At 53.5% G+C, this 27934-nt stretch overlaps 5 protein-coding genes across 6 annotated transcripts in view; 2 read left to right on the plus strand and 3 right to left on the minus strand.

Moving 5' to 3' along the window:
* Nucleotides 1-236: 236 nt before the first annotated feature.
* On the minus strand, nt 237-3430 carry LOC131086881 (selenoprotein Pb-like). The gene is made up of 5 exons (XM_058030138.1): nt 3346-3430; nt 2398-2620; nt 2089-2301; nt 1826-1961; nt 237-1195 (listed from the first exon to the last, which is right to left on the minus strand). The coding sequence occupies exons 2-5, from the start codon at nt 2604-2606 to the stop codon at nt 950-952; spliced, it is 804 nt and encodes a 267-aa protein (XP_057886121.1). The 5' UTR covers nt 2607-2620; nt 3346-3430; the 3' UTR covers nt 237-949.
* Nucleotides 3431-4817: 1387 nt separating this feature from the next.
* On the plus strand, nt 4818-7646 carry HPDL (4-hydroxyphenylpyruvate dioxygenase like). The gene is made up of 2 exons (XM_058030385.1): nt 4818-4828; nt 5956-7646. The coding sequence occupies exon 2, from the start codon at nt 5967-5969 to the stop codon at nt 7149-7151; it is 1185 nt and encodes a 394-aa protein (XP_057886368.1). The 5' UTR covers nt 4818-4828; nt 5956-5966; the 3' UTR covers nt 7152-7646.
* A 208-nt stretch (nt 7647-7854) lies between these two features.
* On the minus strand, nt 7855-12829 carry MUTYH (mutY DNA glycosylase). Its single transcript, XM_058030059.1, has 15 exons — nt 12712-12829; nt 12386-12519; nt 11559-11598; nt 11203-11276; nt 11057-11098; nt 10890-10961; nt 10589-10702; nt 10235-10332; nt 9827-9971; nt 9666-9741; nt 9406-9591; nt 9080-9225; nt 8726-8878; nt 8575-8625; nt 7855-8359 (listed from the first exon to the last, which is right to left on the minus strand). The coding sequence occupies exons 1-15, from the start codon at nt 12827-12829 to the stop codon at nt 8261-8263; spliced, it is 1548 nt and encodes a 515-aa protein (XP_057886042.1). The 3' UTR covers nt 7855-8260.
* A 281-nt stretch (nt 12830-13110) lies between these two features.
* On the plus strand, nt 13111-19040 carry TOE1 (target of EGR1, exonuclease). Of its 2 annotated transcripts, XM_058030170.1 has the most exons (7): nt 13318-13431; nt 13514-13554; nt 13665-13761; nt 13917-14075; nt 14366-14625; nt 15915-16089; nt 17143-19040. In XM_058030170.1, exons 1-7 carry the CDS (start codon nt 13318-13320, stop codon nt 17926-17928), a joined length of 1632 nt encoding a protein of 543 aa, XP_057886153.1. In that variant the 3' UTR covers nt 17929-19040. The 2 variants fall into 2 exon arrangements, with proteins under 2 accessions (XP_057886155.1, XP_057886153.1); XM_058030172.1 differs by lacking the exon at nt 13318-13431 and adding an exon at nt 13111-13173 and having other exon boundaries at nt 13514-13761.
* Nucleotides 19041-21204: 2164 nt separating this feature from the next.
* Nucleotides 21205-27934, minus strand: part of TESK2 (testis associated actin remodelling kinase 2) — a 73509-nt gene continuing 66779 nt past the window's right edge. Inside the window, exons 10-11 of the mRNA XM_058030169.1 lie at nt 25347-25482; nt 21205-23494 (exon numbers count right to left, since the gene is read on the minus strand). Coding sequence (XP_057886152.1) covers nt 22485-23494; nt 25347-25482 — 1146 coding nt within the window. The 3' untranslated portion in view covers nt 21205-22484. The remainder of the gene's footprint in view (nt 23495-25346; nt 25483-27934) is intronic.

A 27934-nucleotide genomic window follows, 5' to 3' on the forward strand; every position in this document is an offset into this window, starting at 1 on the left:
TTGAGGAAGACTTCTCTTCAGTCTTGAACCCCTGTACCTCCAGCTCCTGCTCAGGGGATGTAAACCATCCCTGGCTGCTGCATCTTGGGGTCTGCATCCAGCCCTGTGTCCCTCCCTGTGCCCAGGGCACAGACCAGCGCTGAGCAAGACGCCTCTCCCTTTTCCCCGGGGCCACCAGAGGCCAAACTGAGCAGCGGTCACTTCACAGAGGTTTTATTCGCACTCCGCATATCCACGCTGCCCTCCCACCTCGCTTACCCGCAGCAAAGACCTCAGGATCCCCACCCTGCCCTCCCCGAGCTGCGCCCATCGGATCCAGCCCCTGGGTCTCCAAGAGGGGACAAGGCCACCATCTTGCGGCCACCCAGCACCACTGCACATACCCGTGCGCACGGTCCGGGGGCGCCCAGGACGGCACAGCCGGGGGGACCGGCTTCGGACCGCGGGGAGCCGCCACATCCACCGCTCCTCCCTGGGACCGCGTCCTGGGGGGCACACGCTGTCCCTCCCCTCGCTCCCTGGCCAGGAGACCCAGGGATTCCTGCACACCCAGGGGTGTCTGGATGGCCAGAGGATACCAGCAGTGCTGCTCCCACCCCAGCTCTGGCCCCTCCACCCTGCCCTGCTGCCCTGTGCAGTGTCAGCCAGCAGTGACCAGGGACCTCCTGGTTTGCACAGCGGGCTTCATTGAGCACAGAAAGGCGGGCAGGGGCAGATGAAGGCTCAGAACTGAGCCCTGGGGCTGAAAATGCAGCACTGAGCAGGGTCCAAGGGGAATTTCCATCCCTATCAGAGCGTAGGAGGGCAACCCACATGGGGTTTGCTGGAGAGAGTTGTTAAACCAGCACTGCTGGTGACCAGCAGCCCAAAGCAAGTCCTTCCATGCCTCTGTGAAGTGAGGTGGGGTCGTCTGCACACTACTGGGTTCTGCAAGGCTGCCCAGCCTGCTTTAATGCCCATCCTCCTCCTTCTGTTTCTTCTCCTTGTGATGGAGCTGGCCATGGTCTCCGTGGTGGTGGTGAGCATGGGTAGCAGGTTTGTGGTCCTCAGCTGGGTTTGTGTCTCTCTCGCTGTTGACCTCGTGATGGTGGTGAGGATGGAGGGGCTTGTGCTGGTGGACAGGGGTCTCTGACTCCATCCCCTCGTGTTCAGGAAGGGAGCTCGGGGTTGCAGGGCCCTCCATGGTGCTGTTAGCCTGAGGAAAGTAACACAAGGGCTGGTGTGGTATGGGAAAGCCCACAGAGCCCTGCAGAAAGCCTGGGAGCACAGCTGTGAACCGGGAAGAAGGAAGAGCAGCATTCATCAAACAGAAAACTGTGGGTCAGAGCAAATGCTCTCCAGCCCTGACCCAGGGCACAGGGAGGACAGGAGAGGCTGGAGCACACAGGGCACAAGCCTTTACACTTGTGCCTTTGGCTCAAGCTGTCTGTGGTCCAGAAACAGGAATTTGCATTCAGTATTTCTGGATGTACTTTTCTCCTGGGAAGTGACTAATCGCCTGCCAAGCTCAGAGCTACAGCCTTTTCTTTGCTCTGAGCTTGCCACCTCTGCATCCACTGCCTGCCCTTTCTTATATGGGAACAGTCCTAGTTAGCATTCCCAGACATGGGGTATGACCCCTTTAGTCAATTCCTTTTCAACAGGAAAGCTCTGACCTATTTAAGTGCCCTTATTCCAGACCTTCCATCACCTTCCCTCTCAAACACATCTGAGGGCAGCTGCCAACCCTGAGCCCATCCCCAGCATGGAGATAAGATTGTTCTTGCTGATGTGCAGTGCCAAGGACAGCAGGGATCCCGGCTCCAGTGAGCATTCCAGCTCTTACCTCCTGGGTGGTGTTGGGGTAGAGGGAGCAGTTGCCACAGAAGTCCTTGACGTGGCTGGAGCGGATGGCTGCCTCCACATAGGGGAAGTGGAGGAAGCTGAAGGGCAACTGGATGTGGAAAGCCAGGCGGCCGCACCTGAGGGGAGAAGTCATGGCCTGGCTCAAGATGGGGGCTGGAACACCCCCAGCCCAGCCACGAGAGGGGATCCATCAAACGCTCTGTAACACCCAGCAAAGCCTCAGGCGAATCGAGGGACACTCACCGGTCATAAACAAGAAAGTCGTCCTTGTCACCCCCCAGGACCTGCCAGACGTCGGGGTCCTCCTGCTCGGGCTGGAGCACGGGCACGCCGGGCGGGGCATGGCGCCGCAGCTCGGGCAGCATGGCGCGGGACAGCGGCGCCTTCTCGTTGACGATCATGTAGCGAACCTCGGCCATGCCCTGCCGGGCCAGCCGCTCCCGCAGGCCCCCGAGGCTGCGGACGGGAGGCGCTGGGAGGGGCTGCCGGGCAGGGGCCGCCCTACGGCCCCGAGGTGCCGGGGATTGCTGTGGGAAGGGGAGCGGGGCTCACCTGTGGGCCTGCCTCAGGCAGAACTGTCAGCTGGCCTTCAGCAGGGCCACCACCGTCACCTGCCCTGCCGCCCCCTCCATGGGGCTCGAGCCATTGATGGTCCATGCCGGTGCCTCCTGGCAGATCCGGCTGCTGTTGGCCGGCTCCTCGGAGGCCGAGGCCAGCCCCAGCCCCAGCCAGGTGGCCAGGGCCAGCACCAGCAGCCCCATCCTGGACCCCGGCCCTGGCAGGGGTACACGGGGTGTTACCCTCCTCCCAGATCCACTACACCCCAAAAAAATCCCCCTGCAGCCAGCTCCAGGGCAGACAAGGGCTGGGGGCAGTGTTGGCCTGATCCTGGCACTGGGAGCCACAACCCCCATCCCAGGAGACAAAGAAAGGGGGACAAGGGGGGCTATTGGGCTCCTTGCTACTGTCTTTTGTGGGCACCCAGTGCCACAACATCCTGCTCTCCCCTGGCAGTGAACGCCCACTCCCATATCTCAAGAGATGAAGGTGCTCCTCCTCCCATAGGCCTTCTCCATTTCTTTGATCCCACAAAACAAACCCAGCCCCAGAGAGGTGTCTGTCCTTGCCCTGGAAGGGAGCAGGGATACAGCCCTCATCATCTCAGCTGCCAGTGAGCAGTCACTGGGACAGAGATGGTTTCACCTTCAGGTCACCTTGAGAGTCCTTGGTGCCCCACAAAGTGCTTTGGGGGTACACAGAGCCTTTAAAGCCTTGAGTCTTCCAAAATCTGCCTGAAGCCCCGTCCTCCAACAGCCCCATAACTCTGCCCACCCCAAGATATTCCCCATCCCTCTAATATCCAGCACACATAATGGGCAAGGGGGATGATATGGGTCAGGAGGGGATGGTCTGGGGAGGGAGCAGGGAGATGCAGGATTGGTCAGGGTGGATGTGCCCCCACTCCCCAGCCCTCTCCCCGCGAGAACGAGCCCTCGATACCGCGCTTCTCCTCGCTGCCGTCCTCCCTCGCTCCCGGCCCCAGCAGCTTTCAGCAACTTCCAGCTGGCCCCGGTCCCCCTTTTATCTCCTGACCACTCTCCCCGCCCCGGAGGGAGGAGAAGAGCCTGGCTGGAGCGGGGACTGCGCCCCGGCCACCACCGCCTGCCTCGAGGGGACAGCGACAAGGCAGGCACTGTCCCCGTCGGTGCCATGTGGCCTCGGGGCGCTGCTGCCACAGCCCAGCCCGAGCCGTGCCGGAGCAAAGCGGTGCCTGGTGCGGGGCTGGCGCCAGAGGTGACAGGCGGTGCTGCAGGGAACAGAGGGACACAGCGCTCCAAACCTCGCAGGCACAGGAGGGCTGGGGGCCTTGCCAAGGCCACTGCTCACACCGAAGGAGGGGCTGTGGGGTGACCTCCAACAGTGCCATCCCTGCACGAGGTGCCACAGGAGCCACCAGTGCCGTCTCTGCTTCCTGCAGCCAAAATGATGGTGCCTCCCATACACAGCAGGATGCTGGAGCTCCCTGCCCGGTGCGGTGTCACCTCCAAAGCCGAGTTGTTCTGTTGTGGCCATGGCTGTTCTCAGGCCAAGCTCGGCCCCAGAGCAACTCCCCAGTGTCCAGTTCCATGCCTCCTGTCCGGCCCCACACTGATGGGGCTGTGGTCGGTGTTTCCTTGGGAAATCACAGCGACACTGGATTCCACCCCCCAACCAAACAAGAGGAGCTCACCACTCTGGCAGCACAAGGACATCTCTGCAAATATTTGAGCAGTTTATTGTACCTGGGATCTGTACAAAAACATGATAAGGGAGGGAAGGGCAAGCAGCCACAGTCACAGCGGGGGCAGAACATGATCCCAGACACACATAGAATGGGGATTCATCTGAAAACAGCAGGGGGAGAGGGGATCGCTGCTGAGGGGCTTGAGAGGCCCAGCGGTGTCTGCAAGGATGTGGGGCCGTGGGCTGGGCTGGTGAGCAGTCCCTGTGACTGACACCCTGTGACCTTCCGCAGCTGTCACCCCCCACCCGCACGCTGCTCCCCCCAAATCCCCACCGGGTACCCCGGACACCGTGAAGCGCCCAGCACTGCGCAGGGACACGTTTCCCCAGTTCATGTCCCGGGACTCGGGCTGGCAGGGAATGACCCGGCACACACACCAGCTGTGCTCCAGGGAGCCCAGGCCACCGCCTGGCAGGCGCTTCCCTTTTCCCCTCGGCTCATCCCGCGCCGCGGTGCCTGCGGTTTCCAGCCTGGGCGGCTTTAGGCCCGCAAACCGCGGCCCCGCGGCGGGCAGCGCGGTCTCCGTGTGCCGGCCCCGTCCCTGCCCGGGCCGATCGCGCCGCTCCCCGCCGGGAGCGCTCCCGCGGCCGCTCCGCAGGCCCCGGGCAGGGCCGGGCCTGGTGCATGCCGGGGCGGAGCGAACTGAACCGCCCCCGCCGGCGCTGCCCGCCGTCCCCTTCGCCCGCAGCCTTGACCCCGGTGAGCCGCAGCCCGAGGGCGAGCGGGGCCCGCGGGCACGGGGGTGGCGGGGCGGGCGCGGGGAGCGGGGCCGGCGGGAGCGGAGCGGGGACCGAGCCGGTGCCGCGGGGCGCAGCGGGGAGCGGGGCCGGGGGGAAGGAGCGCCGGCCCCTGCCCATGTGCTCGCCGGGTCCACGCGGTCCCTCAGCTCCGGGCTGGTGGGAAGGAGCATGGAGAGCTCGGTGCACACAGCCCCTTCAGGCGGGCAGGGGAAAGGGAATATTGGAGCAGGTGTGTGCCCCCAGCCCAATGCACACCTGTGAGGACTGGCCAGAGCGGCTGGTGCATGCCATGGGATCAGGATGTCTCAGTGGGTGCTCTGGAGAGGTGATTCCGATTGGGGTTTTGGGCAGATCTGTTTTTCCCCTTGAGCAGGGGATATTCACAGATATCTGGGAGGAAGGTCACTTTCCCGAAGTATCCCTCCTCTGTGCCCCGAGGGCAATGTCGTGGTTCCCGAGCTGTAGCAGGGAGCATGGTAGCTCCACGCTGTCTTTGTTGGGGAGGGGAAGGGCACATCAGCCTGTCATGACCCCACTGCTCCCCTCCACTGGTGGGACACACCTGACAGGCGCTGGGGCAGCACAGGAGCGTTTTAGCTGTAACCAGTGTGTTGCTCTGTGTTTACCAGTCCATGTTCCTGGTACAGGACATTCCCACCATAACCCTTGTCCCCATAATCTTGCTTACACATGCAGCACACCTCCTCCACTGGGAATCCCCACTGACCTCCCTGCGGCACTCCCAAAGGACACATGGCTGCAGAGGGGACCCACGGGGCTGCATCCAGGGCTTGGGGCTTTCCTGCTCTGGAATCTCAAGCATGGGGCAGGGCAGCAGAGTGGAAGGCTGGCAGGAGGACTTGGCATCCTTGGGCAGCTCTTTGTAGCTGGTCCCGAAGGTGGGTGCCCTTTCACAGTGCACACTGGCTCCTAAGACCCACTTATTTAAAATCACACATTTAAAAGGTGCGAGTTTACACCCATATGCATGTGTGATTGCAAACACAGGTGGGCTCTGTGCAAGGCGGGGGAAAGGCTTTTCCCCAGGGCCCGCAGCCTCCCTGACCCCCTGCATCCTCCCCACAGCCTGCCCAGCCATGGCAGCCTCGCTGAGCCGCCCCTGCTTCATCTCCCTCCACCTGCCCTACAGGCAGGGCTGGGGCCAGCACCTGGCCAACACCTTTCGCTTCCAGCCGGTGGCCGTGCGGGAGACGCCGCGTGTCCGGCAGCTGGCCCTGCGACGGGAATCTGCCATCTTCCTCATCAACGAGCGCCTGGCGCCTGCACGGGAATTCACCTCATCCCACGACTTCCTCTATGACGTAGATCCCCAGCCCACCCTGGGCACAGCCTCCAACGTCTGCTTCGAGGTGGATGATGTGCCGGGGCTCTGCAAGCAGCTGCAGAGCCAGGGATGCTCCTTGCTGGTGCCCCCCACTGAGCTGAGCGATGAGGGTGGTTCTGTCACCTACGGCGTGGTGAGCTCTGTGGTGGGCAACATCAGCCACACCCTTTTGGACCGATCCTCTTACCGGGGACTCTTCCTGCCGGGCTTCCAGCCCATCCAAGGAGCCCCCTCAGCCACAGGGGATGGGATCAGGATCACTCACTTTGACCACATCACGTACGTGTGCCCCCGGGGTGGGGCCCGGGCGGCTCTGGACTGGTACCAGCGCTGCTTCGGCTTCCACCGCTTCCTGCTGAACCCCCAGGAAAGGCCGGCTGAGGGGTACGTGCTGGGGGGGCAGGGGGTGGGCATGCTGCTCCTCGCACTGCAGAGCACCCAGGGCACCCCAGCCCACGGCTGCAAGCTGGTCTTTGCCGAGTCCCTCTCCCAGAATGGCACCAACCAGGTCGACACGTTCCTGGAGCAGCATGGCGGGGCTGGGATCCAGCACGTCGGCCTCTGCACCACTGACATTGTCAGCACGACCAGGGCTCTGCAGCAGCGGGGGGCACGGTTCTTCACACCGCCCCCCACGTATTACAGCCAGGGGGGAAAAGCAGAGGAGATCCGAGGAGCTGGGCAGGACCCCCACATGCTGGCAGAGCTTGGCATCCTCCTGGACACCACAGTGCCTGGGGACAAGGGCCAGCCGGGCACTGATGCCACAGAGAGCCCCTCTCGGGAATATTTGATGCAGATCTTCACCCATCCCATCTTCTCGGAGGAGACCTTCTTCCTGGAGCTCATTGACCGTCGGGGAGCGCCCGGCTTTGGGGAGGGAAATATCCGGGCGCTGTGGAAAGCTGTGCAGCTCTACATGGACCAGCAGCAGTAGTGCAACATGGCAGTCCTCCTCCCCCAGCTCCCCAGCTGCTCCACTCCAACGCTGGGGCAAGGACCGTAGAGATCCCATCCCTGGCATGGCCCATGGGCAGGGACCAAGGGGTGGCTCCAGATCAATCCAGAGCCAACCCAGCTCCAGTGGGAGCAAGACGCTCAGGGCTGAGTCCAGCAGGGGTGTGACCATGCCCCAGGATGGCTGGGATTTCTCCCCTGACCATGGTTCCCCAGTGATTTATCAACCACATGTAAAGAACTTCCTGCCTTAGTTTCAGCTTAATTTATTGAGACTTGAACCTGGAGCATGGCCAAGAGCGTGCTGGCACAGAAACACTCCAAACACAGAGAGATGAGGGGCTGCCTGAGGGGAGTGGATAATCCAGAGGCCCTGGATTATGACCACTTACTGGCAGTTACCACCCACAGCATGACCAGCCCTGCAGGGTGAGTGGTGGCCTCTTCCTCCTCTCAATTAAAGAATTAACTTATAGGCACTGCTTTGGGTTTTTAATCCTCCTATTTAAGACGTGCTGAGTGCCAGGTGAGGATGAAATGGCCATTTCTTGGGTGCATTAATGAAGAAATTCCTGCTCTTTCCAGCTCAGATCTAATGTTGGCTATCTTTACATTCCAACACAGGCTGCGCAACACCCCCAGTTTAGCACAGTGCAACAGACAGTCACTTAAAAAACCCACACACTTGAGATTTATTTTCAGGTCCAGTAAAAACAAGGGAGGGCACAGCAGCATCCCCAGTCACTGACAGGGGCATGAGATGCAGGCAGGGGACAGGGCTGCAGGGGCCGTGTGGCCACAGCCTTCCCACTGCTGGAGAGAAAGCCCTGCTGCCATGAGTCCACAGTGCCAAAGTGGTGGCAGTACAGGGCTGAGTAGCCCCAGGAGCGCTCCAGCAAAGAAGGGAGGTCAGGTCTGGCTCCAGGATTAATCCAGAACCAGTGGCCGCATCCAGGCACAATGCCCATGGGGGAAAGGAATAGTGAGAGGCCATTGTAGTGCCATGTCCTGGGCTTGCTACAGCACAGGGACAGCGCTGACCCCAGCAAGGGCTTCCTCTGGTGTCTCAGATGAGGAAGGTTGGTGCCCTCACGGGGCTGTCGGTGCCCGGAGAAAGGCGCGGAGGGAGAGCTGTGTCCCAGGGCAGGGGCTGCCTGCTCCCGGTGCCTTGGCCTTCCGCTTGGAGCCCTGCAGGAGGCACAGCAGGGCTCAGCCAGACCCCAGGGGCCCCCAGGGGCTCCAGGGATCCCTCTGGGGACACCCAGAGGCAGTGACAGTCAGGGGATGGCCACAGGCTGGGGATGCTCCTTGGCCTGATCCCAAACCCCAGGGCACCTTCAGCACAGCACACCAGAGGCTGTCCCACAGCACTGGGGCCCCAGGCACCCTGGAGCACTGCTCACCTTGACAGGCCTGCTCTCCTTCCTGCACTGCTTCTCGTGAGCTTTCAGCACCTGGAGGAAGAACAAGAGAGCCCAGAGAAGTTGAGGGGATGCCAGGGGTTTTCCCCAGATAACTGAGGGAAGGGAGGAAAGGCCCAAGTGCCCCCCATACCTTCTTCATGGCTGTGGACACGGCCGAGGCATGGAACTCGTGCTCTGTCACCCAGCGGGATGGGGACAAGGCAGGGTCCAGGGTCACATCCCCATCTAGGTGCAGGGAGTAGACCACATAAGTCTGGTGGATGTGGGAGAAGATGTGGATGACCTGTGAGGGGACAGAAAGACACATGGGACGGGCAGCTGGCAGGCAATGGGGGATGCAAAGTGCACTGAGGCTGCCAGGGTCCTGAGCAGTGGGGCAGAGCTTGGGAGGGGTGACAGTGGGGAAGGGACACCTTTCTCCTGTGTGCTACATCCCCATGGCTGAGCACAGGGACTCACTGCATCCCTCCAGCTCCAGGCTCACCTCTCCAATAAACTGCAGACCTTTTGCTGCCACGGGCTGCCCCATCCAGGCCTGGAGGTGATCAGCCAGCTCCTCCCTCTCCTTCTCCTCCTGCAGATCTTGAGCCAGTGGGACACTTGGGAACTCCCAGAGTCCAGCCAGGAGACCTGGGAAGGAGGCATGACAGAAATGTGAGACAGCAAGGGACACATCCAGGGACACTGAGCCTCATCACAGCCCCAAAGGGCTCCTTTCCCTACCCCAGCAACCAAAGCCTCTCCTCTATCCCTCATGCAGGTGGGAAGGGGCTGTGTGGTGCCTTCATCCCCCCTTCCCAGCCCCATTACCTGAGCTGGGTCTCTGCACAATGAGGTATTCTGGGGCCCCGTGGCAGCCCCTCCTCTCCAGCACACACGTGGCTGTTCGCATCGCCCGTGGCGGCTTCTTTGCTGCTTTCCGGGGAAAGTTGGTCACCCCCAGGCTGCTGTCCCACGGCTCCGTGGCTGGGGGGCACAGGGGACAGTCCCCAACACCTGCAAGCACCAGTGTAACAGTTGCTGCAGGGCTCAGACCTGGAGCTACAACAGGGATCTCCCCTCATGCTTACCACAGTCCTCAACATCAGGCACTGGGGGCGCTTTTCCAAACAGCTTCTGAGAGGCAAAGGCCTGCTCCTTCTCCACCTGCAAGGGCAAACAGAAGTGAGGATGGGCTCATCCACCAGCCCACCTTGTCCCAGGCATGGCCAACCCTTGGGGCCACACTTACTCTGCGCCATGCTTGGCAGTGCTGCTTCACCGGGCACTCCCCACACAGTGGGGACTTGGGCACACACACAGTTGCCCCCAGCTCCATCAAGGCTTGGTTAAAATCCCCTGGGCGACTCCTGTCCACCAGCACATTGGCCATGTCCCTGGACAAAGGGCAGTGAGAGGCACGGGGATCTCTGGGGAGAGCATGCCAGGACCTTTGCCTGCCTCCTGCCTGTCCGGGGGAAGCTCCTAGGTAGGCACAGGCAACACAGCTCCTTTCCCCACTACTCCCAGCAGCACCAGCTTCCCAAGAGTTCCCATACTCCACACTTGCCTCCCTCCACAGTCTCAGCTCCCCAAGGCTCCTGGGTGATCCTGCCTTCAGCCACACTCAGCACAGCTCCAGGACAGAGCATTCCCTTACCAGAGGCGGTCAATGACGGCCGGGCTGCTGGAGTCGGCACCGATGCATCGCAGGCGGCACAGGACCCGGATCACATTGCCATCCACAACTCCTGTAGCCTGGCACCAGGAGCTGCCATTACCATGCTGGGATGTGCTCCGGACAAAGAAGGGAGCTGGGATGCTCCCAGCATGGAGAGGGACACACACGAGGCCAACCCACAGGTCAGGCTGGGTGGGGGCTGTGAGCATCCCAAAGCGGGGGGAGAGCCAAGCACAACCCTGGGGACCCTTGGCTTGTGAGGCCCAGCAGCAGGAGCTGCCAGGAGCGGGGCTGGGCAGTGAGGGGGACGTGCCCACCGTCAGCAGCTCTCACCTGTCCGTACGAGATGGACGCGATGGCTCCCGCCGTGTAGCGGCCCACGCCCGGCAGCAGCTTCTGCAGCTCCTCAGCCCTCCTGGGCATCCTGCCAGCCAGCTCGGACACCACCTGGCAGGGAAGGGGCCAAGCTCAGGGAAGCAGCTGGGGTGGGCGTGTGCAGGAACCCATTTTGCCCGTGGGAAGCTGGGATCCCAGCCTCTGCAGCCTTGTGCCAGCAGCACAGCCCCAGCAAGGCAGGGCAGACATGAGCCAGCACCAGCCCAGCAGCCACAGAGGGCTTTGGAAATGCCAGCACCTTCCTTGCTGCTTCCTGCAGACGCTTCCCTCTGGAGTAGTAGCCAAGCCCAGCCCACAGCTCGTTCACCTCCTGCTCAGAAAGACACAGCAGGGTGTTAATGGAGAGTGTTAATGTTAATCTTTCTGCCACAGGGTAGCTAAAGAACCCGGTCCCAGCAGCCTCACCTCCAGGGACGCCTGTGCCAGAGCCTGCAGCGTTGGCCACTTCTGCAGGACAGAGGGTAAGGGACAAGTCAGGGATCTGCCACAGGCAGGCTGCCCCCTCCAAAAGGGGCGGGCTGTGGGCACAGCACTGTGTAAGGAGCAGTCACCTGCATCCAGCGGGTGTAGTAGTCGATCACCGTAGCCACCTGTGTCTGCTGGAGCATGATCTCGGACACCCACACTGCAGGGAGCAGGGCAGGGCTCACAGCACAGGCACCAAGGCCACCCACACCTCGTGCTGTGGCCACGTTAGCACTGGCTGCAAACCCTGCCCAGCATCTGGCTCATGGGACACCCTCCCAGCCCTCACCTTCCCCACAGGGGCTCCCCCAGGCCCAAGGTGGGTTCTCCAACCCCCCAGTGCCTTGCAAGGGGGATCAATGGCTCTGATGGCCACTTCAGGCAGCTTGTTCCAAGGATGGCACACGAAGCCACATCTCCCAGAGCCAGCCCTGCTCCTCACCTGCATATCCCCGTCTGTCGGCGTCCGGCTCCGCCGCTGCCTGCAAGGGAAAGAAGGTGAAGTGTGAGGAACAAGGTGACACAGACCCCACTGCAGAGGGGCCTGCGTGTAAAATAGAACAATCCATGGTGTGCTTGGAACACTGCAATGGAATCTGAAAGTAAAAAAAAAATTCCCCCCAGCACTCAGAAGCTCTGAGTTTGGGTTAATCATGTGACAGCCAAAGCATCTTCTTGCTGATGAAATCCCACATGAAGAATTACTTATGAGGCTAAAAATCCCACAGAGAGCTATCCCATACCTCAGCCTACCTGCACAGAAAGCAATTGGAGGCAGATGTAAATCCCACAGAGGGGCTGTGCAGTTCCCACCCTTCAGACGTTGCTGTAAAGCTGATGCCCACCCTCAGCACCACAGTGACTCTCAAGCCATTGCTGCCAGTCTGAGCACAGAACAGGCAGGAGATCTAAGAAAATGTCCAGCTGGCTTGAAACAAATACATGAGAAACCTTCTCCATGCAGCACTCGCTGCTACAGGGTGTCATAGAGGCAGGAATGAAACAGGATCAAAACACAGCCAGACTAACCTTGCCAGAGATAAGTACTCCTCCTGAAGGTTACATTTGAGAAGCGTGCCCTGCTTTTACTTTTCATACCTAGGGATTGGCTCCAGACCACCCACCACAACACAGCCACGACCAGCTGGGAGCACTTCCATGAAGGTGGGGATGCACGACACAAGGAAAAACACCGCGGTCACATCAGCCAGGCTCCCTTAAGGCACAGTAAGTAGTTCGCCACCCCTGTTTCCCGATGTCTCCCCTTACCAGCGCCCTCCAGGGAAGGTCCCGCTTGCATCGGTCGTACCAGGCGAGCAGATTGCGGCGCAGGGCCTCGACCTCAGCCGGATCGCTGAAGAGATGCCGGGCGGGCGGCGGAGCGGGCGCTGCAGCCGGGGCCCCTGCCAGGAGAGCGGCGCGGGGTCAGCGCACGGCAGGAGACGGCGAAGGGCTGCGGGGTCAGCCACAGCAGAGGCGGGAGCCCGACCGAGCCGCTACCGGGTGGACGCGCACCGAGTACCGGGCTTTACCCGGACCCAGCAAGCACCGGAGAGAACACCCCACGCTCCCTCAGCCCTCCCGCTGCCGGGCACCTCCGCGGGGCGATGCACGCTTCCTGCTCCGCCCCCGGGGCGGGGCCGCGCTCCCGCCGCTCCGCCGGAGCGCCCCGGCCATGGCCGCCGCCGCCGCCCGGCCCCGCGCGGGGCTCATGGCGCCGCCGCTCCCGCCGCCGCGCGCGCTTTCCCGGGAAAACCTGTCCCGCCCCACCCCCGCGCCACGGCCAATCAGAGCGATGGGCCCCGCCCACCGCCTCTCGCCAGCCAATCGAAGGGAAGTGCGCGGGGCGGGCTCGTACCCGCCCTCCCACAGAACGCAAGACTGAGGGGCGGGGCCTCCCGGCGCGCTGGAGCCAATCAGCAAGCAGGGAGCAAAAGGGGCCCGCCCCCGCTCCCGCCGGTCCGAGCGGCCGCTCGGGAAGGACCCAAAGGAAGTGTTCCAGCAAAACGCCTGTTGACTTAATTCCAAATTTCGGTTGAAAACGGATTTTGAGAACGGTAAAAAACCCCACCGGGGCCGGCAGAAGCCGGGCCGGCCGCGAGGGCGGGCGGCGCTGGGCGCGGAGCGGGCAAGGCGTGCGGGGCCCGCGGCGGGCAGGCGGCGGGCAGGCGGGGCGGCGGAGGCCCCGTGCGGGCGCGGCCATGGCGGGCCCGGCGCGGGTGCCGGTGGTGGACGTGCAGAGCGACAACCTGGCGGAGCTGTGGCCGTCCATGGTGCTGGCGCTGCGCTCCGCCACCTTCGTGGCCGTGGACACGGTGAGGCCGGGTGGGGGCGGCGGCGGCGGGGAGGGGCGCGGCCGGTCCCGGGGAGCCGCTGACGGTGTCTGTCTCCCCGCAGGAGCTGAGCGGCCTCGGCGCCAGGAAGTTGCTGCTGAGCCCGTGAGTGCCCGGTGGGGCGGGGGGTGCGTTTCTCGGTACCGGCTGCGCGGTGCCCTCTCCCCGGAGTACCGGCAGGCCGCAGCCGTCATGGCCCGTTCTCCCGTCGCCAGGTGCATCGAGGAGCGCTACAAAGCCGTCTGCAGCGCCGCCAGGACACGCTCTGTCCTGTCCCTCGGCGTCGCCTGTTTCAAGCAGCTCCCGGAGAAGGTGCGTGTGCGAACCGTGGGTCGGCCGTTTCGTCTTGGTCGGTGTCGGGAGACGGGGACGTGCTGGGAGATGGAACTCCCGTGGAATTGTCCCGGCTGGTTCGGCAGCTCCCCCTGACAGGTGTCCCTGGGCTCTTTGCCCCTCTCCTTGTGCAGTCTGAGAACACGTACCTGTGCCAGATCTACAACCTCACGCTGCTCTGCACCGAGGATTATGTGGTCGAGCCCCAGTCAGTGCAGTTCCTGGTGCAGCACGGCTTCGACTTCAACAAGCAGTACTCCCAGGGGATCCCTTACCACAAGGGCAACGACAAGGTACAAAGCCACTCCCTCTCAGACACCTCAGCCTGCTCTGCTCCACGGTTCTGGGGATGTGCTGGCTTCCCCTGCTCCTGCGTGAAGGTGGGCACACCCTGGGCTCCTGCCTGCAGCATTATCCCTTTCACCTCCCTGCTGCTTTAAACCCACTGCTTGCAGTTGCTTTTCCAAACGTTTGTGTCTCTGTTCAGAGTAAGTCACAGCTGTGGGCAGCACGCTCTGAGGGCTCTCCAGGGTGACAGCCAGTCAGGGTGCCCAGGCTCACTGACGGATCCTCCCTCGTGCAGGGCAACGAGAGCCAGAGCCTGAGTGTTCGGACGCTGTTCCTGGAGCTCATCCGGGCCAAGAAGCCGCTGATCCTCCACAATGGCCTGATCGACCTGGTGTTCCTGTACCAGTGCTTCTACGCCCACCTCCCGGAGAACCTGGGCACCTTCACCGCCGACCTCTCCGAGATGTTCCCGGCAGGAATATACGACACCAAGTACGCCTCGGAGTTTGAGACACGCTTTGTAGCCTCCTACTTGGAGTACGCCTACAAGAAGTGGTGAGCAGCACGCTGGTACTCAGAGCTTACAGAGTCAGTGTGTGTGTTTTTCCGGGCAAGGGGGCTGTGTCCTTTCACTGTCCCACTGACTGAAGGTGCTTTTCAGGTGACTCTGCCCTGTGCTTTTTCTGTTTCTAGAGTGGCTTTGTTTTTAATAGGCCTTACCTGTTTGGTGGGCAACAGCTGAAAGAGAACTTCAGAACTGGTGCCAGTAGAAGACTGACCACAGTGGCCTGGTCTGAGATCTAATTGTGTCACTGCCTGGCTCTGGTCCAGCAGTGCCACGGGGTCATGGCAGGACATCGCACAGAAAAGAAACCAGGGCTGTCCTGCAGGTCTCCTAATTATAATTCTGTTTTGTGAGGGACACTGCAGTTAAAGGATGGATGCTCCCTGCACTCCTTGACACTGACCAGCTCTGTCACTCATCCTGCACACAAGATGCCCATGGCCCACTCTGACTCCCATCACTTCCTTCCAAGTAAGGGTTGTGCTCTTGTTCAGGACACACATCTGTGCTTTGCAGTCTGGCCCCACATTCTGCAGGCCCCGCACAATCTAAACAAGCCCCTGGCCCCTGATAAAGCCCCTGGGATCTCCATAAAGCTTAAGTCATGCTCTGTTTGGAGGAGAAATGCTACTTTTTGTGACTGTTTTATCTCAGGAAATGCCAGTTTGACAGGTCTGAAAACATTCAAGATGGCTGTTCTCAAAACATGAGAGTGCTTTGTTTTGACAAGATAAAAATAACTTTCTAAGCTGACGTCTTAAATGTTTTAACCCCAGTTCTTGTTAGGTAGAGCCTTCCAAAGGTTTTGACCTTTTAACCAGCTCTTGGAACAAAACAGAGATCAGATTTTTTTTCATCAAATGAAAACCCTTTCCTTGTTGCCTGCATTGTCCAGGTTCAACCTGCCTGGGTGGTGACTGCTGGACAATCTGCACAGTACCTCATTTTGGGGCATCTTTTCCTTGTCCATTACCATTATGAAGACAAACACATGACTTAGTGCCCTTTATAGTTAAAATACCAAACTGCATCCCCTTCTCCTGTAACTTCAACAGAGATGCTGCTTTCCCTTCCTCTATGTCAGCATAAGAAAAAACCCCTTTGAACCAGCATAGAAACAACTACTTACTAAAGTTGCTCTCCTGGGATTGAATTCCTTTCCAGCATCTGGGGCTGGAGCTCAGGAGCAGGAAAGTCACGGAGTTGAGAGTTGGTGGAGGGCAGTGTGTGCTCCATGCCCTGGTCCCATCCCACAGTAACTGTGCTGCTCTCGTTGCAGCAAGCGAGAGAACTGCAAGCTGAGGGAGTCGAGCGCGCAGCACCTCACGGTGGAGTTCTGCAATTACCCCGCCGACATGTCCCGCTACATCGACTACCGCTACTGCTCTCTGGAGGAGGACAGCCACAGCAGTGCTGCAGGGGGCAACAAGGTGCCTGTCTGTGAGAAGTTTTCAGTAAGTAACATAAATCCCCGCTCCCTTCCTGACTCCATGGAAAGGAGCACATGTGGCCCGAGCCAGAAGTTGTAGAAAAGCAGCTCCCCCTCACCTGCTTCATAGTACAAGGAACATTTTCAAGCTTCAGGCGGCTTCATGGTGGACAGGGCAATAGTGTGCTCTGCTTGGAGGTTGGGAATCCTACAGGCTTCATTAGGAAGATTGCAACAGAGTCTATGGCCCTAAACAGTGAGACAGAGAGTTACAGTATCCCTTGCTGTCTTGGGGAGGCTGCAAGTTCTTCCTTAGTATGGCTTGTCCTACAAGAGAGAAGTGCCACCTCTACCCTTCCCTTTACTTTCATTAGATATAAAACATTATTACCTGTTTGCAGCTTCTGGCACTGTAGCACAGGATGGTCCACAAGAGCTCGTCCTTGTGCAGCTACAGCAGCCAAGAGCCCATCTGGTGAGATCATAGCTGGCTTCACGTGCTTCATGGAGAAAAGGAGCTCTCCCACATGTTGTACATTCTGTCACAGAACATAAGTTAGGGAAATCTCTGGAAGTTTCTCATCCAACCACCATCTGAGTCTTGCTCAGAGCCTTGTTTGGTAAATTTTGAAATTGTCTAAGGACAAAGATTAAAAAACTACTCCAGGTCCCTGTTCCAGTGCTTGACCACTACATGAAAAATGTTTTCTAGTCATAATTTCCCCTGACTGTTGCCAGGTTTCCTCTCCCTGTGCTCTCACAAGAGTTTAGCTCCATTTTGCCCATAACATCTGTTGTAGGTACCTGCAGACACCAATTAGATATCCCCCTCCCCCTTAGCCTTGTCTTTTCCAGGCAGAACCTACCTTGCTTGGCCTCTGCCCATATGCTGTGTGCTGCACCAGTGCAGTGTGGCAGCATCTTTCCTGTGTGCTGGGGGGCTGTAACTGGACACTGCTCCTGCTCCAGCCTCACAGGCCCTCAGTGGAAAGGAATAATTAGCTCCACTCCACGTTATGGTGATTGCTGTCTTAACCAGTAGGATGGAGGCTACAGACCCCTGTCTCTTTCTTGCTAGGCCTATGGGTGGTGTCCAAAAGGGGTGAAGTGTCCAGAGTCTCATAACATTGACCTCATCATTGACGAGGACGACAAGCTTTGGGAGAAGCGCAAGAAACGGAAGCACAGGTGGAAGCATCGCAAGAACATGAAGGTGCTCGCAACGGCATTCCAGCAGGAAAGCTCAGGGGACAACATGGAGCAAGCTCAGAACGGGGAGGAGGGACCACCACGGAAGCAGAGCTGCTATGAGCCTGCAGCTGCCATAGAGCTGGCAGAGATCGCACCCAACGGGGAGGGCAGGCCACTGGAGGAGATCTCCATGGACATGGAAACAGAGGTCAGCTCAGACACCAGCACACAATGGGAAGAGAATCTGGGGGGCACTGAAAGAACTGACCAGGGGACAGCTGCCCAGAGCCCTTCTGCCAGGGGAAATGCCTCTGACAGTGACCAAGCAGAGAAGAAGTCCAAGGTTGGGTCGGGCTCAGCCAGTCACCCAGCCACCTGTGAGACTGAGGCAGCAGGTGCTGCAGGAAAGAAGGAAGCCCATGGCCCTCCTTCCCAGGGGGGCACACACCGAGCTGGCTTTGATGCGTTCATGACTGGCTATATCATGGCTTACGTCTGGATGCTCAAGCAAGGGAAAAACACAGACCCCAGTGCAGGGCCCTGGTTGCCAGACTGCCATAATAAACTGTACCTCAGTGGGAAATCAGTGCCACTGCAAATAGTGAAGAGCTTGTTTTCTAAATCTTCCAAAGCTCACAGCGAGAAGATAAAGTTGGCCTGGGACACTGCATAGAGCTACAGCACTCCTCACTAAACTGCTTTTTTTGTCTCCTCCAAGTTTTGGAGTTCTTTTTTCCATCAGGAACTTGCAAAAAAGGGAACGGGTTTCATATTCTTATTTGTGTTTAACATCTGACCCATTAAATTGCTCTCAGTTGGAGTTGCCCGTGTTCCTTAGTGGCATGCAGGGATGTGAAGGCAGAGATGAGGCTGAAGGGGGGCAAATGTACCTTTGGTTAGAGCATGCAGAAATGAGACCGTTGCCCCTACAGGAGAGAAGGGAAGGAGAAAATTCACATGGGAATGTGCTGATTCTAGAGCTGGCTAACGGCATGCAGAACCAAGCCAGAGCAGGTCTTCAGACTTGTTCCAAGGGCAGAGGCAGTGGGGCTGAAAGCCAGATATGGGATCCTGAGAAACTGCACAGCTTCCTGTGCTACTAAAGCTAATTAGGGCTAGAACAGAGCAGCCACCATGGCAAGCACTCTGCAGGCTACTGTCAAAAGCCATCTTAGCTGGTAGCTCACAAGACACGGCCAGAGCAGAAAAAAAACATCCTTGAGTCTCATGGATTCAATAGTGGAACTCTTCAATGAGATACAGGAGAGAAATAACATTTACTGAGGATGAGTTTTCCTTGGGTATAACTCAGCACTGAGTAATAGCAAATATCTCAATCCGAGATTAATGGCATTTCTATTTTAAGTAAGCATTCAAACCAGCTTTTTTAACTTAAAGCAGTTGTCCTCTTAATCACAAGACTCAGGCCTTGATTTCATTTTTATTTTGAAAGCAAGTTGGGAAAGTTTACAAAACCTGACCAAGAAAAAAATTATGAAAATATTTAAGTGGATTCATCTTTGGTTACTTCTTATTGCAGTTCCAATAAAACATACACCATTTCTATAGTTCAAAAAAGTCAGAAGGTCAATCAACATAAAAACAAGACGTGCTTTCTTTACATATTCATAAATATCCGCAATATTAGAAAAGTTGTTTCGCAAAGATTTTTTTTCTGGCAGTGTTAACTTACTATTATACACAGGCTACAAACTTCTTCCTAAGCCTTTAATTACAAGTTCAGCTATTTACAGACTGCAAAATATTAAGACGTAAAACTCCTTCATAAATACGAAAATAGATCATCTCGCAAAGATCTTTATACTTAATCAAATATCTGGCTGCCCCTCCTCCCAAAAAAAAAAGGTTATTTGTTTTGCATAGAAATGTAGTGACATGCAATATAAACAATAGCATTAAGTGCAAACAGGAATTATTCAAGTGTCTTTAGTTGTACTGGCAAAAAATACCAACGTTCTGTTACACATAATACATCAATGCCTCTCCAACAAGTACAAGTCTGCTACAGCCCCTTGGCTGTGCTGCTTTTGAGGGGCAGCAATTCACATGCATTCTCCTGGCTGCACTTTATCAACCTGCAACCACAACAAAAATAGCTTATAACAGACATTTAATTGAACTCAACATAGATTTAAAGTGAATTAAAAACATCTTTGATCTCTTCAGGGAGATGTGTAGCAATGTGTAGAAAGTACTTTAAAAGAGCAAGAACTGCTCCTGTAAAGTCAAAATCATGGTAAAATCCAAACACGATAAAACTTTGTCACGTCACTATAAAACAAGGAGTTTGCTGACCACATGTTCAAATTCATGTTTATCAGTGGCTGTCAGAAAATGGCCCTCTGTGGAAAAGCAACCTCAGTAGGCACAAAACCTAGGAATTACTAGGTGCAGCCTAGATTCAGTTTTATGCAGCCAAAGGGATGAGATGTTGTGACTTCCAACTGCATCCTTGAAAACACTGGGTTTCAGCAACCACTTTGCAATTTTTAAAATGACCTTTTACTCCGGTTTCATACGTGCCTCTTCCCATGCAGACCAATCCAGGAAAGGCCTGAGCTGCTACTCCTTGGCATTTCTGTTTCTGACATCTCCACCTCAGTACCAAGAGCCAGAAATGTTGATAGCTGTGCCCAATGCATGTCAATTGGTTGTGCTTAGAGCGGACATTTAAGAAAATAAAATTTTATCTCTGCTGCTTTGTAAGAGCTGTTCAGGGCAGGGGAACATCATAAAGACAGCTGTGTAAGAGAACAGTGAGGTCACTGCAGTGGGTGCCCTGGGGTAGCCCCAGCTGACTGCTCAAGCTTTGCAGTCAGTGTCAGGGAGGGCTCATGATGAGGTGTCAGCACTGACAGCCAGGGCTGGCTCAGGGGAGCCCCAGGGCAGCCAGAGGTGTGCGTGTGCTCTCCGGTCAGGCTGCTGGGCAGCTTCCCTCAGCCTGGTGATCCTAAAGTAAACTACTCATTATTGCTTCTTTGTCTGAAGTCACATACCTAAATGCATCTTGTGACAACAGAAGCTGGTGCTGATGGTTTCCCTCCCAAAAGATACAGTTGTAGCAAAGATAAAAAGATTTAAAAATGAAAAAAAAAGCAAGCAGGCACCAGGCAGGCAACTGAGTTCTAGTATTTCTCTGTCCTCAAAGTTACACACACACAGTGGCAGCCACACAGGCTGCTCTGCATTCTGCAGACACAACCCAGAAGACAGAGACTACTCTGCAGATCAGCACCTTCAAGAGGCAGAGAGGTGTGGGCCAAAAGGGGTGATCTTAGTGAGCACAGGCATTTTCTCTTTTGAGCTGTGAACAGCTGCCTAATTTGGCATGGACTGTATTAAATAACTCAGCAACACTGGGCTTCTCCTTTCATTCATAACAGCCACTGCAAAGGGAGAACTGCCCAGGTTAACACATACTTCACTAGAAGAAGTCACAGCTGTAACTCCTAGAATAGCTACCTACACCTCAGGAAAGATACACATCCCAGCCAAGAAAGAACTAAGGCTTTCTCCATCCTTTCTTTGAGATGGGAGAAGAGCAAAAATAATCTGGCTTCCATCAGAGACTAGCTTACAGTATCCAGCCTTACAAGAGAGCAGGAAGAGTGTAACAGGCTACCTGGATGAAAATCTGGACTCTGCTGCATCACCATCTGCTCAGCAGGTGTGCAATGTTTACCTCACTTAGGAATGATAATATAGGTTAAAAAAACCCCATAAAATAAAATTTTTAAAATCCCATGTTTTTTGGGATGATGACAGTGGAAAAGGGAAGGATGTTGCACAAATGTCACAGAATGAGCTTTCCCATACATTGCATCCCAGAGCAGGGATTGCTGATGATGGTTCCAGCAAGCAGCATTAAAGCTCATGTTGCTGCTTCTTTCACAGGTACCCGCTGGTCAAGGGAAGTAAAAAAAAAAAAAAAAAAATTAAAAAAAATATTATCCTATTCAGTGACAGGAGAAACCAATAAAAACAGCAGCTTCTTTCTGTAGAGGAAACAAAAAGTCAATTTAGGACAAGCTAATTTTCTTCAGTTTGACAATTCAAAGTCCTCCTGTGAGCTGTCCTCTCCAAGAGCACTTGTGGGGCTACAACACTGCTGGCAACTCCCCCTAAGCAGGGGATTCCTGTCCTCTGTCAAGCAGGCTATTGAGAAACCATCATTACTGCAATGAAATCAGTGAGATGGATGCTGTACCAGAGAGGGAGGTGTATGTGACCCTTCTAGCTTAGTGATAATAGTCAATTGTGATGTAGCTACTCTATTTAACTATTCTGCAGAAACAGATCACGATGTCCACTCAGCTCTTCAGAGATAAGGGCCCACCCCTGCCAAAAGCTCAGAACAGCTGGTACTTTCAGGAGCAGTTTCTTCAGAAGCCCAGAAATGGCAATGCCTGGAATATGCTTCTCTGTGCCCTGGGCAAATCTTCCTCCACATTTGGGCTGAGGTACATAAAGAGCTGTACAAGGAAGCGAGCTTCCCTGCACAAATGTATTAAACATCATTACTAAATCCCAAGGGAAAATGAAACACCAGGGAACAGATTCTTCTTGTTAATCACAAAGTACTTGTCATGTGACTCAGCCTGCAGATTGTGACCAGCATGAGGGGTTTTGTTTTTGCTGCTTTTGAAAGAAGAGCTTGTTTAATGCTACAACAGCATTCAAAGCAGCTCTGGGACTAGAGAGCATTCCTATCTGCTCAACATAGCTCAGAAAGACTTCTGTGCCTGTTTCTGAAACACAGGCTCTGACTCAGGTGCACTGGTGCAGAATGTTAATGAAAATATGCAGTGGCTTAGAGCAGATGTTCAGTTAGAGGAAGAGGGGAAAATCTAAGGGTCATTCTTTCTACTTTACATGGAGCTTAAGACCTTAAAATGCCCCATGCTGGAAATCCAGGTCAAACTGTTTAATGGTGCCTGCTCTGGCTGCTGCCTCCAGGAAGGGCTGTGGGACCCACATGGCCATTCTGGCTGGAGTAGTTCCCCCTCCTAATTCAAATCAGGAAAGGGAATAAGCACAATTTGAAATAAGGTTTTATAAAATGATCAGTCTCTTCAGACAATGTCTGCAGCTATCTGTCCTACAGCCAGCTTGTTGAGTCTCTTTCAGATGTGAAGCCCAGCACTGCAGAAAAGCTTAGTTTAAGCAACTGGGAACAACTCAAGGACACATTCAGTTTGAGCCCTCTCTTCATATGTCACAAGCTGACTTTGTGCTGCCACTTGCTGAGATGTTGGAGGAGGTCTGAGACAACAGGGCAGGACTGTCCCCATCCTGCTCCCTGAAGGGCCATGCCTCTCTCTTCAGCTCTGGGGGAGGACTAACACTGAACAGAGGCTTTGTAGGCTCTAACAGCGTAATTTTCAGTAGGTCATCTTCTACCTCCATCTCTTCAGAAGGGAGACAACCTGCAAACACTTGTGGGGAGCCACGTCCCTCAGAGTTCACTGAATTCTCAACTGGGAGCTTTTTGTAAGATGGCCCTGACTGGGCCAGCACTAATGGTTGATCACATGCTGGATCTCCACATGTGTTCTCAACAGGGCAAAACCCATTTTCCTCCTGGGCCACTGGCCCATCTGAACAGTCCATATCCTCTTCTTGTCCTGGTGCAAGAAGAAACTCTGTTCTGTGAGGCTTGGCGTGAAAGGGGGGAATCTCTGACACACCATATTTAGTGCTACTCAAGAGTTTTTGCCGAACCTCTGCACCTAACTGGGCTGGGTCACACCTGCCAACAGTTGAAGACAGTCCCCCAAAGAGGCCATATTCCTTGTGTGGTAATTCAGGAGAGAGTGGAAGTGATCTGCATCTCCTCCCAGGAAGAAGGGAAAGGTCTTGCCAGTCTGTGCTGTACGCCTGCCGGAACTGGGACTGGCTGGCTTTCAGGCCTCCACCCGCCTCTGGAGAATGCAAGTCGAACACGAGGGAAATCACAGACTTGCTTGGCATGTCAAAGAATTTGATCTTTCCCCCCTTGAGGTCCTCGCGGGCACTGAAGGGGTTAACTTTGCGGCCTAACCCTTTGCTGGGTGTGTAGTAGGGGTCCTGCACATTGATCTTCCGGGAAGGTTTGCGAGAGAAGATATCCGACTGGCTGCGGGACAGCCAGATATTGCGGCGCGGACGGGGCGACTTGGGCGGGATCTTATCATCCAAGGAACTCAAACGTTTCACTCCTGGTCCTTTGTCAATTGATCCTGAGTAGAAAAAGAGAAACACTCTTAGCTTAAAGAAGCTCCCTATAGCTGTGCACCTGCTCACTCACAGAGCCTTCATGAGCACTGTAAAGAAGAAAGCTGTGTTTCTGATATTCCAAACTGCGTTCCATAAGCGCATGTCTGCTCCTTCCTTATAAGTTGCTGCACAAACACAAGCACACCATTCTCTTCTCTTTTCCTCATTGTATTTAGGGCCCCTGCAAACCTCCTTGCTGCCAGTACACTGCCACAGCAGAGATGGCACAGGGTGGTGTTGGAGAAGAGCGATTTGCATGTTTCTAGATTTATCATCCTGGCTTCCAGCAGAGGTTGCCCAGGGTCTGTTGGTGCTACTGACCACAAAAGAGAACCAGTACAAAACATAGTTGCCAAAGAATTGTTCACCCTGATGGGAAATGTCTAAGACAAAAAAAGTCTCTCCTTGTACCATGCAGATTTTAAGTCATTTTATCCCAGCCTCCTTTCAGTACATTATCCAGTACAAAAGTGGAGATGCATGAGAGTCTGACCCTAATGAACAGGAGATTAAAAGTTGTATATATGCCTGTGTATTTGCACTCACTGCACACACACACATTTATAAATAAAAGCTGTATCACTAGATTAGGATGAGAAACTGGTAGATGTTAACTCCTCAAGTGTTTGGAACATGCATCTGTCATGGGCTCTCAAGGTGCCTCTGAAGAGCCGTGTTAGACAGCAATAACAAATGGGTATAAAGGAGTGATAACTCCTTTTGACTAACATTTCCAGAATAAGCACATGGATTTTCACTTTTCCCTTTAAATATTGTCACAGTTTAGACTACAGCCATTCCATGTAGGAAAGACTAAGCAAGTCAAAGAACAGCATGTAACACTTCTTTGAGAAGTACTTGTTTTGTACATGTACTCCAAAGAGAGAATACCAGAAAAACAAAACAAAACAAAAAACACCCCAAAAAAACCCCAAAAACTCAAAAGAAAAAATCCAACCCAAACAAAAAATCCTAAACAAACAAACTTCCTTTTTAACTCACACCTCTTTTAGATGCTTTCCAGGTGTGGGAGAACTACCACATGCATTAACTCTATGTGGCTTGACATGGAGAAAAATTATTTCCATCTACAACTATATTACAGATCAATAATTATGTCTTCAATAATTATGTCTATATGTTGCATTATTGGTATATCCACATAATATAAGAAACTATTTTAAATGTACTCTTAAGTTTCTAATGCCAGAAGTGTACTAACAGATAACACCCAAGTCAGAATCCAGCCCAGCTACAAGTGTTTGCTCCCCACACCAGGTGGCACCAGACAGCTTTAGAGAAAACCTTTCAAGGCAAACATTCCCAAGCAGACCTGGGACTCATCTTTTCTCGTCTTTCAGAGTATTTCTAGGTACTTTATAATACTCTTGCATCTTCTGTGCTCTTCCTCCTGAAGGAATTTAAGAAGCCTCTAAATATTACAAGTAACATACACCAAAGAAACTATGTATATGTACAAAGTACGGCAGTGATAAATCAAAAATTTATGGGTTTTCATATACTATCAGCAATTTACAAACCCATTCCCAAATGAACTCTAAATTTCCTCTCAAGATCTTGGGGACAGAATATTATCAGGCACTTTAAGAAACAGTTAGCTGGTTTTTCCACCAAAGGACATTCCACAATGCAAAGCATAGAGCATTGCTCCAGAATAATATTCAGGGTTTATGTAAAATCATTCATAAACCATAAATAAAACCATATATAGCCAAATATCAGTTTTCAAAATATGAAGTTTTTCCTCCTCTTGCTGTGAGCACCCAGCAATGTTTGTATAATACAGACATTTACCTTTTGGTTTTCTTTCATTGTTGTCAAGGTTCATGAACTTTCTGTCTCTCTCAGAGTCCTCATTTCTCAGGCGGTTTAATATTTCCTCCAGTGTTTTGACAATATCAGCAAATGAAGGACGCAACTTTGGATCCATCTGTGAATGCACACAAATCAAATAAGTCCATGTGGGTTTGTCCAAGCTGTTCTGCTTACACAGTGGACAGAGAGAGGGACAACCTGAGGAAACTGAGGAAATTCAAAATGGTTAAGTGTGTTGTCATTGCAAAAAAACCCCAAAACTGCAGAAAGAAGGGGAAAAGTAGTATTCTATCACACCTCTCACATTTAGTAATAATAAATTTGTAAATATTCTATGAAAAAGAAAAATTTTAAATTTAAAAAGTGGGAAACTGCCAGATTCATGGCTTGTGAGGGGGTTTGCTTGAAACAGCTTGGATAGTTCAGGATTTCTTTCTGGATTCTTTCTGGCTATCAAACAGAGATTATGTACCAATGTTATTTCAAAAGGATTGCACAAAACAATATGGCTATGTCAGTCTTTAAAAGATTGTAATTATTCCATCATCTCCTTGTGGCTTTAATTAAAACACCTAAATGGCAGTGCTGATCTTAAAGCTGAAAATGTTGTATTTTTCCATCTGTTAATTAGCCATACTACTCAGTGTACTGGTCTATCTTGTAAGGAAGCAAGGGTAGTTATATAATTTGACAAAGCTATAAATTAGGAAAAAGAAAAATCCATCTTTCCCAGGTAAAATATTCCCCCTGCTCATCAATATGTATTAGTCTGTATTTCTCAGTACATATTTATTTATTCACTCTAGCAGATACACATCTCTAAACAAAGTCTGACACTAAAATTGTACCACAGGGCAAGCAGCTTTCTTTAAGGAGTAACTTTGAAAGCATTTCATCACTTTGAGCATTGACTCTGTATATATGTCACAGGCTTCACCACTGTAGGTAGCAACATCTAATTCAGCAGCTTAAAGTTAACTTTGTTCCAGTAACAAAAACGATTCTGCTTGACCTGATTGCTGTTTCCAGCCTGCTAAAGGCTTTCTCAGAGTGGACAAGCCCAGACAGATCCCACCTCTACAATGGGAACAGTAGTGCTTTGTACACAACAAACCCCAGAGACCTCCCTGGTACTGCCCTGCAGGTTGTTTGAGATGGATCTTTCTGAAGACAACTGGTATGATCAGCAATGCCAGAACACCTTCTAGCACAAGGGGAAAAGTGCTAAAAATTCCTATGGACAGTAACAAAAACCAAACAAAGAAGCCACACTTGAAGAAATCAACAGCAGCAAGAAAACTGTTCTAAAGCAGCAGCTGGAATTTACTGGCATTGGAAAATATTTTTCTGCATTCCCTGTCTCACTGAAAGAGTAGGGCAGGGGCAACACTGAAGCACACATTGTACTCTGACAAACTTACTAATTTGGGAATCTCACAGAGCTGTTGCAAGCTACAGGAAGTTAGAGGAAGTAAAAAGAGCTCTCTCGCTATTTTAATTTGTGCTAGGTAAGATCCGAGACAAAAGCAACAATGGAAAAGTTACTCAGAGCAGTATTTGCCTCCTCCATCCCTGAGCAGTCCAGATTTTGCTCAAATGGAAGAGAAGGTTCCTTCTAAAAGCAGGAGTTGCAACAGCTTAGCTCATCCTGGTAAGCTTTTTGCATGATCACTTATGATTACATTTATTAAATATTCCCACAAGTAAGCTTATAATTGTTGGGTTCTTACAGGTGCTTATTTACAAACCCCTACACTTTATAACAGTAAGTTAAATTTTAATCCACTCATAAATGTCAGTTTTTACTGGTTTTCTTAGGGTGCCTTAGAACACATTTCCTGGCTGTAGCAAATCCCAGGGCTTTGCACATTAGTTCAGCTGGGCTATACAGCTCACACCTTGTTGATCTATTACATAATAAAAAGGTACATAAATGTCCATGTCTCAGAGGAAATTAACACTCTGATCACCTCTTACTGAGGGGCACAGCATGCTGAGGAAGATATAAGAAAGCCTTATCTGTTACTCCATTTCCCTTCTCCTAGGTGAGTGCTATGTGAATTCCAGCATGCCCCACATTGAAATCAGCATATTAATGGCCAGATCACAAGACAGTAATTTCCATTTCAATTCAGCAAAGGGACATTTATTATACAGGAAGCTGCATTTGACAATAATGAGCAGGAGAAAACCCTTTTTCTCTGAGCACACCAAATTCTACATGAGAATATAAGGTCACTGTCCCTTCCTTCATGAGAAGCTTTATTCTGAATTTGTGAGCTGAAAAATTGCTTTGAATCATGCACCATGTGTTTGGATGCAATACCATTTCTGGAGTCTGCAGGTGGGGGCTGAGCTTTCCAAAGTCAAATCCTACCTCTAACCAAACCCTTTAGTGCTCATGTAATCAAAGGGCCTCATAAACATGAGTGAGATGTGCTCCTATCCAGGTAAAGCAAGCTCTGCTTACTAGGGTGAAATTAGAGGAGTTAAGTAGCTCATCCATAGTAAGTTCCACAAACATTTTAAAAATTAAATTATGTTACATAGTGCCAAGAGCAACAGTC

This window comes from Melospiza georgiana, chromosome 9 (genome assembly GCF_028018845.1).
Source record: "Melospiza georgiana isolate bMelGeo1 chromosome 9, bMelGeo1.pri, whole genome shotgun sequence".
Taxonomy (NCBI): domain Eukaryota; kingdom Metazoa; phylum Chordata; class Aves; order Passeriformes; family Passerellidae; genus Melospiza; species Melospiza georgiana.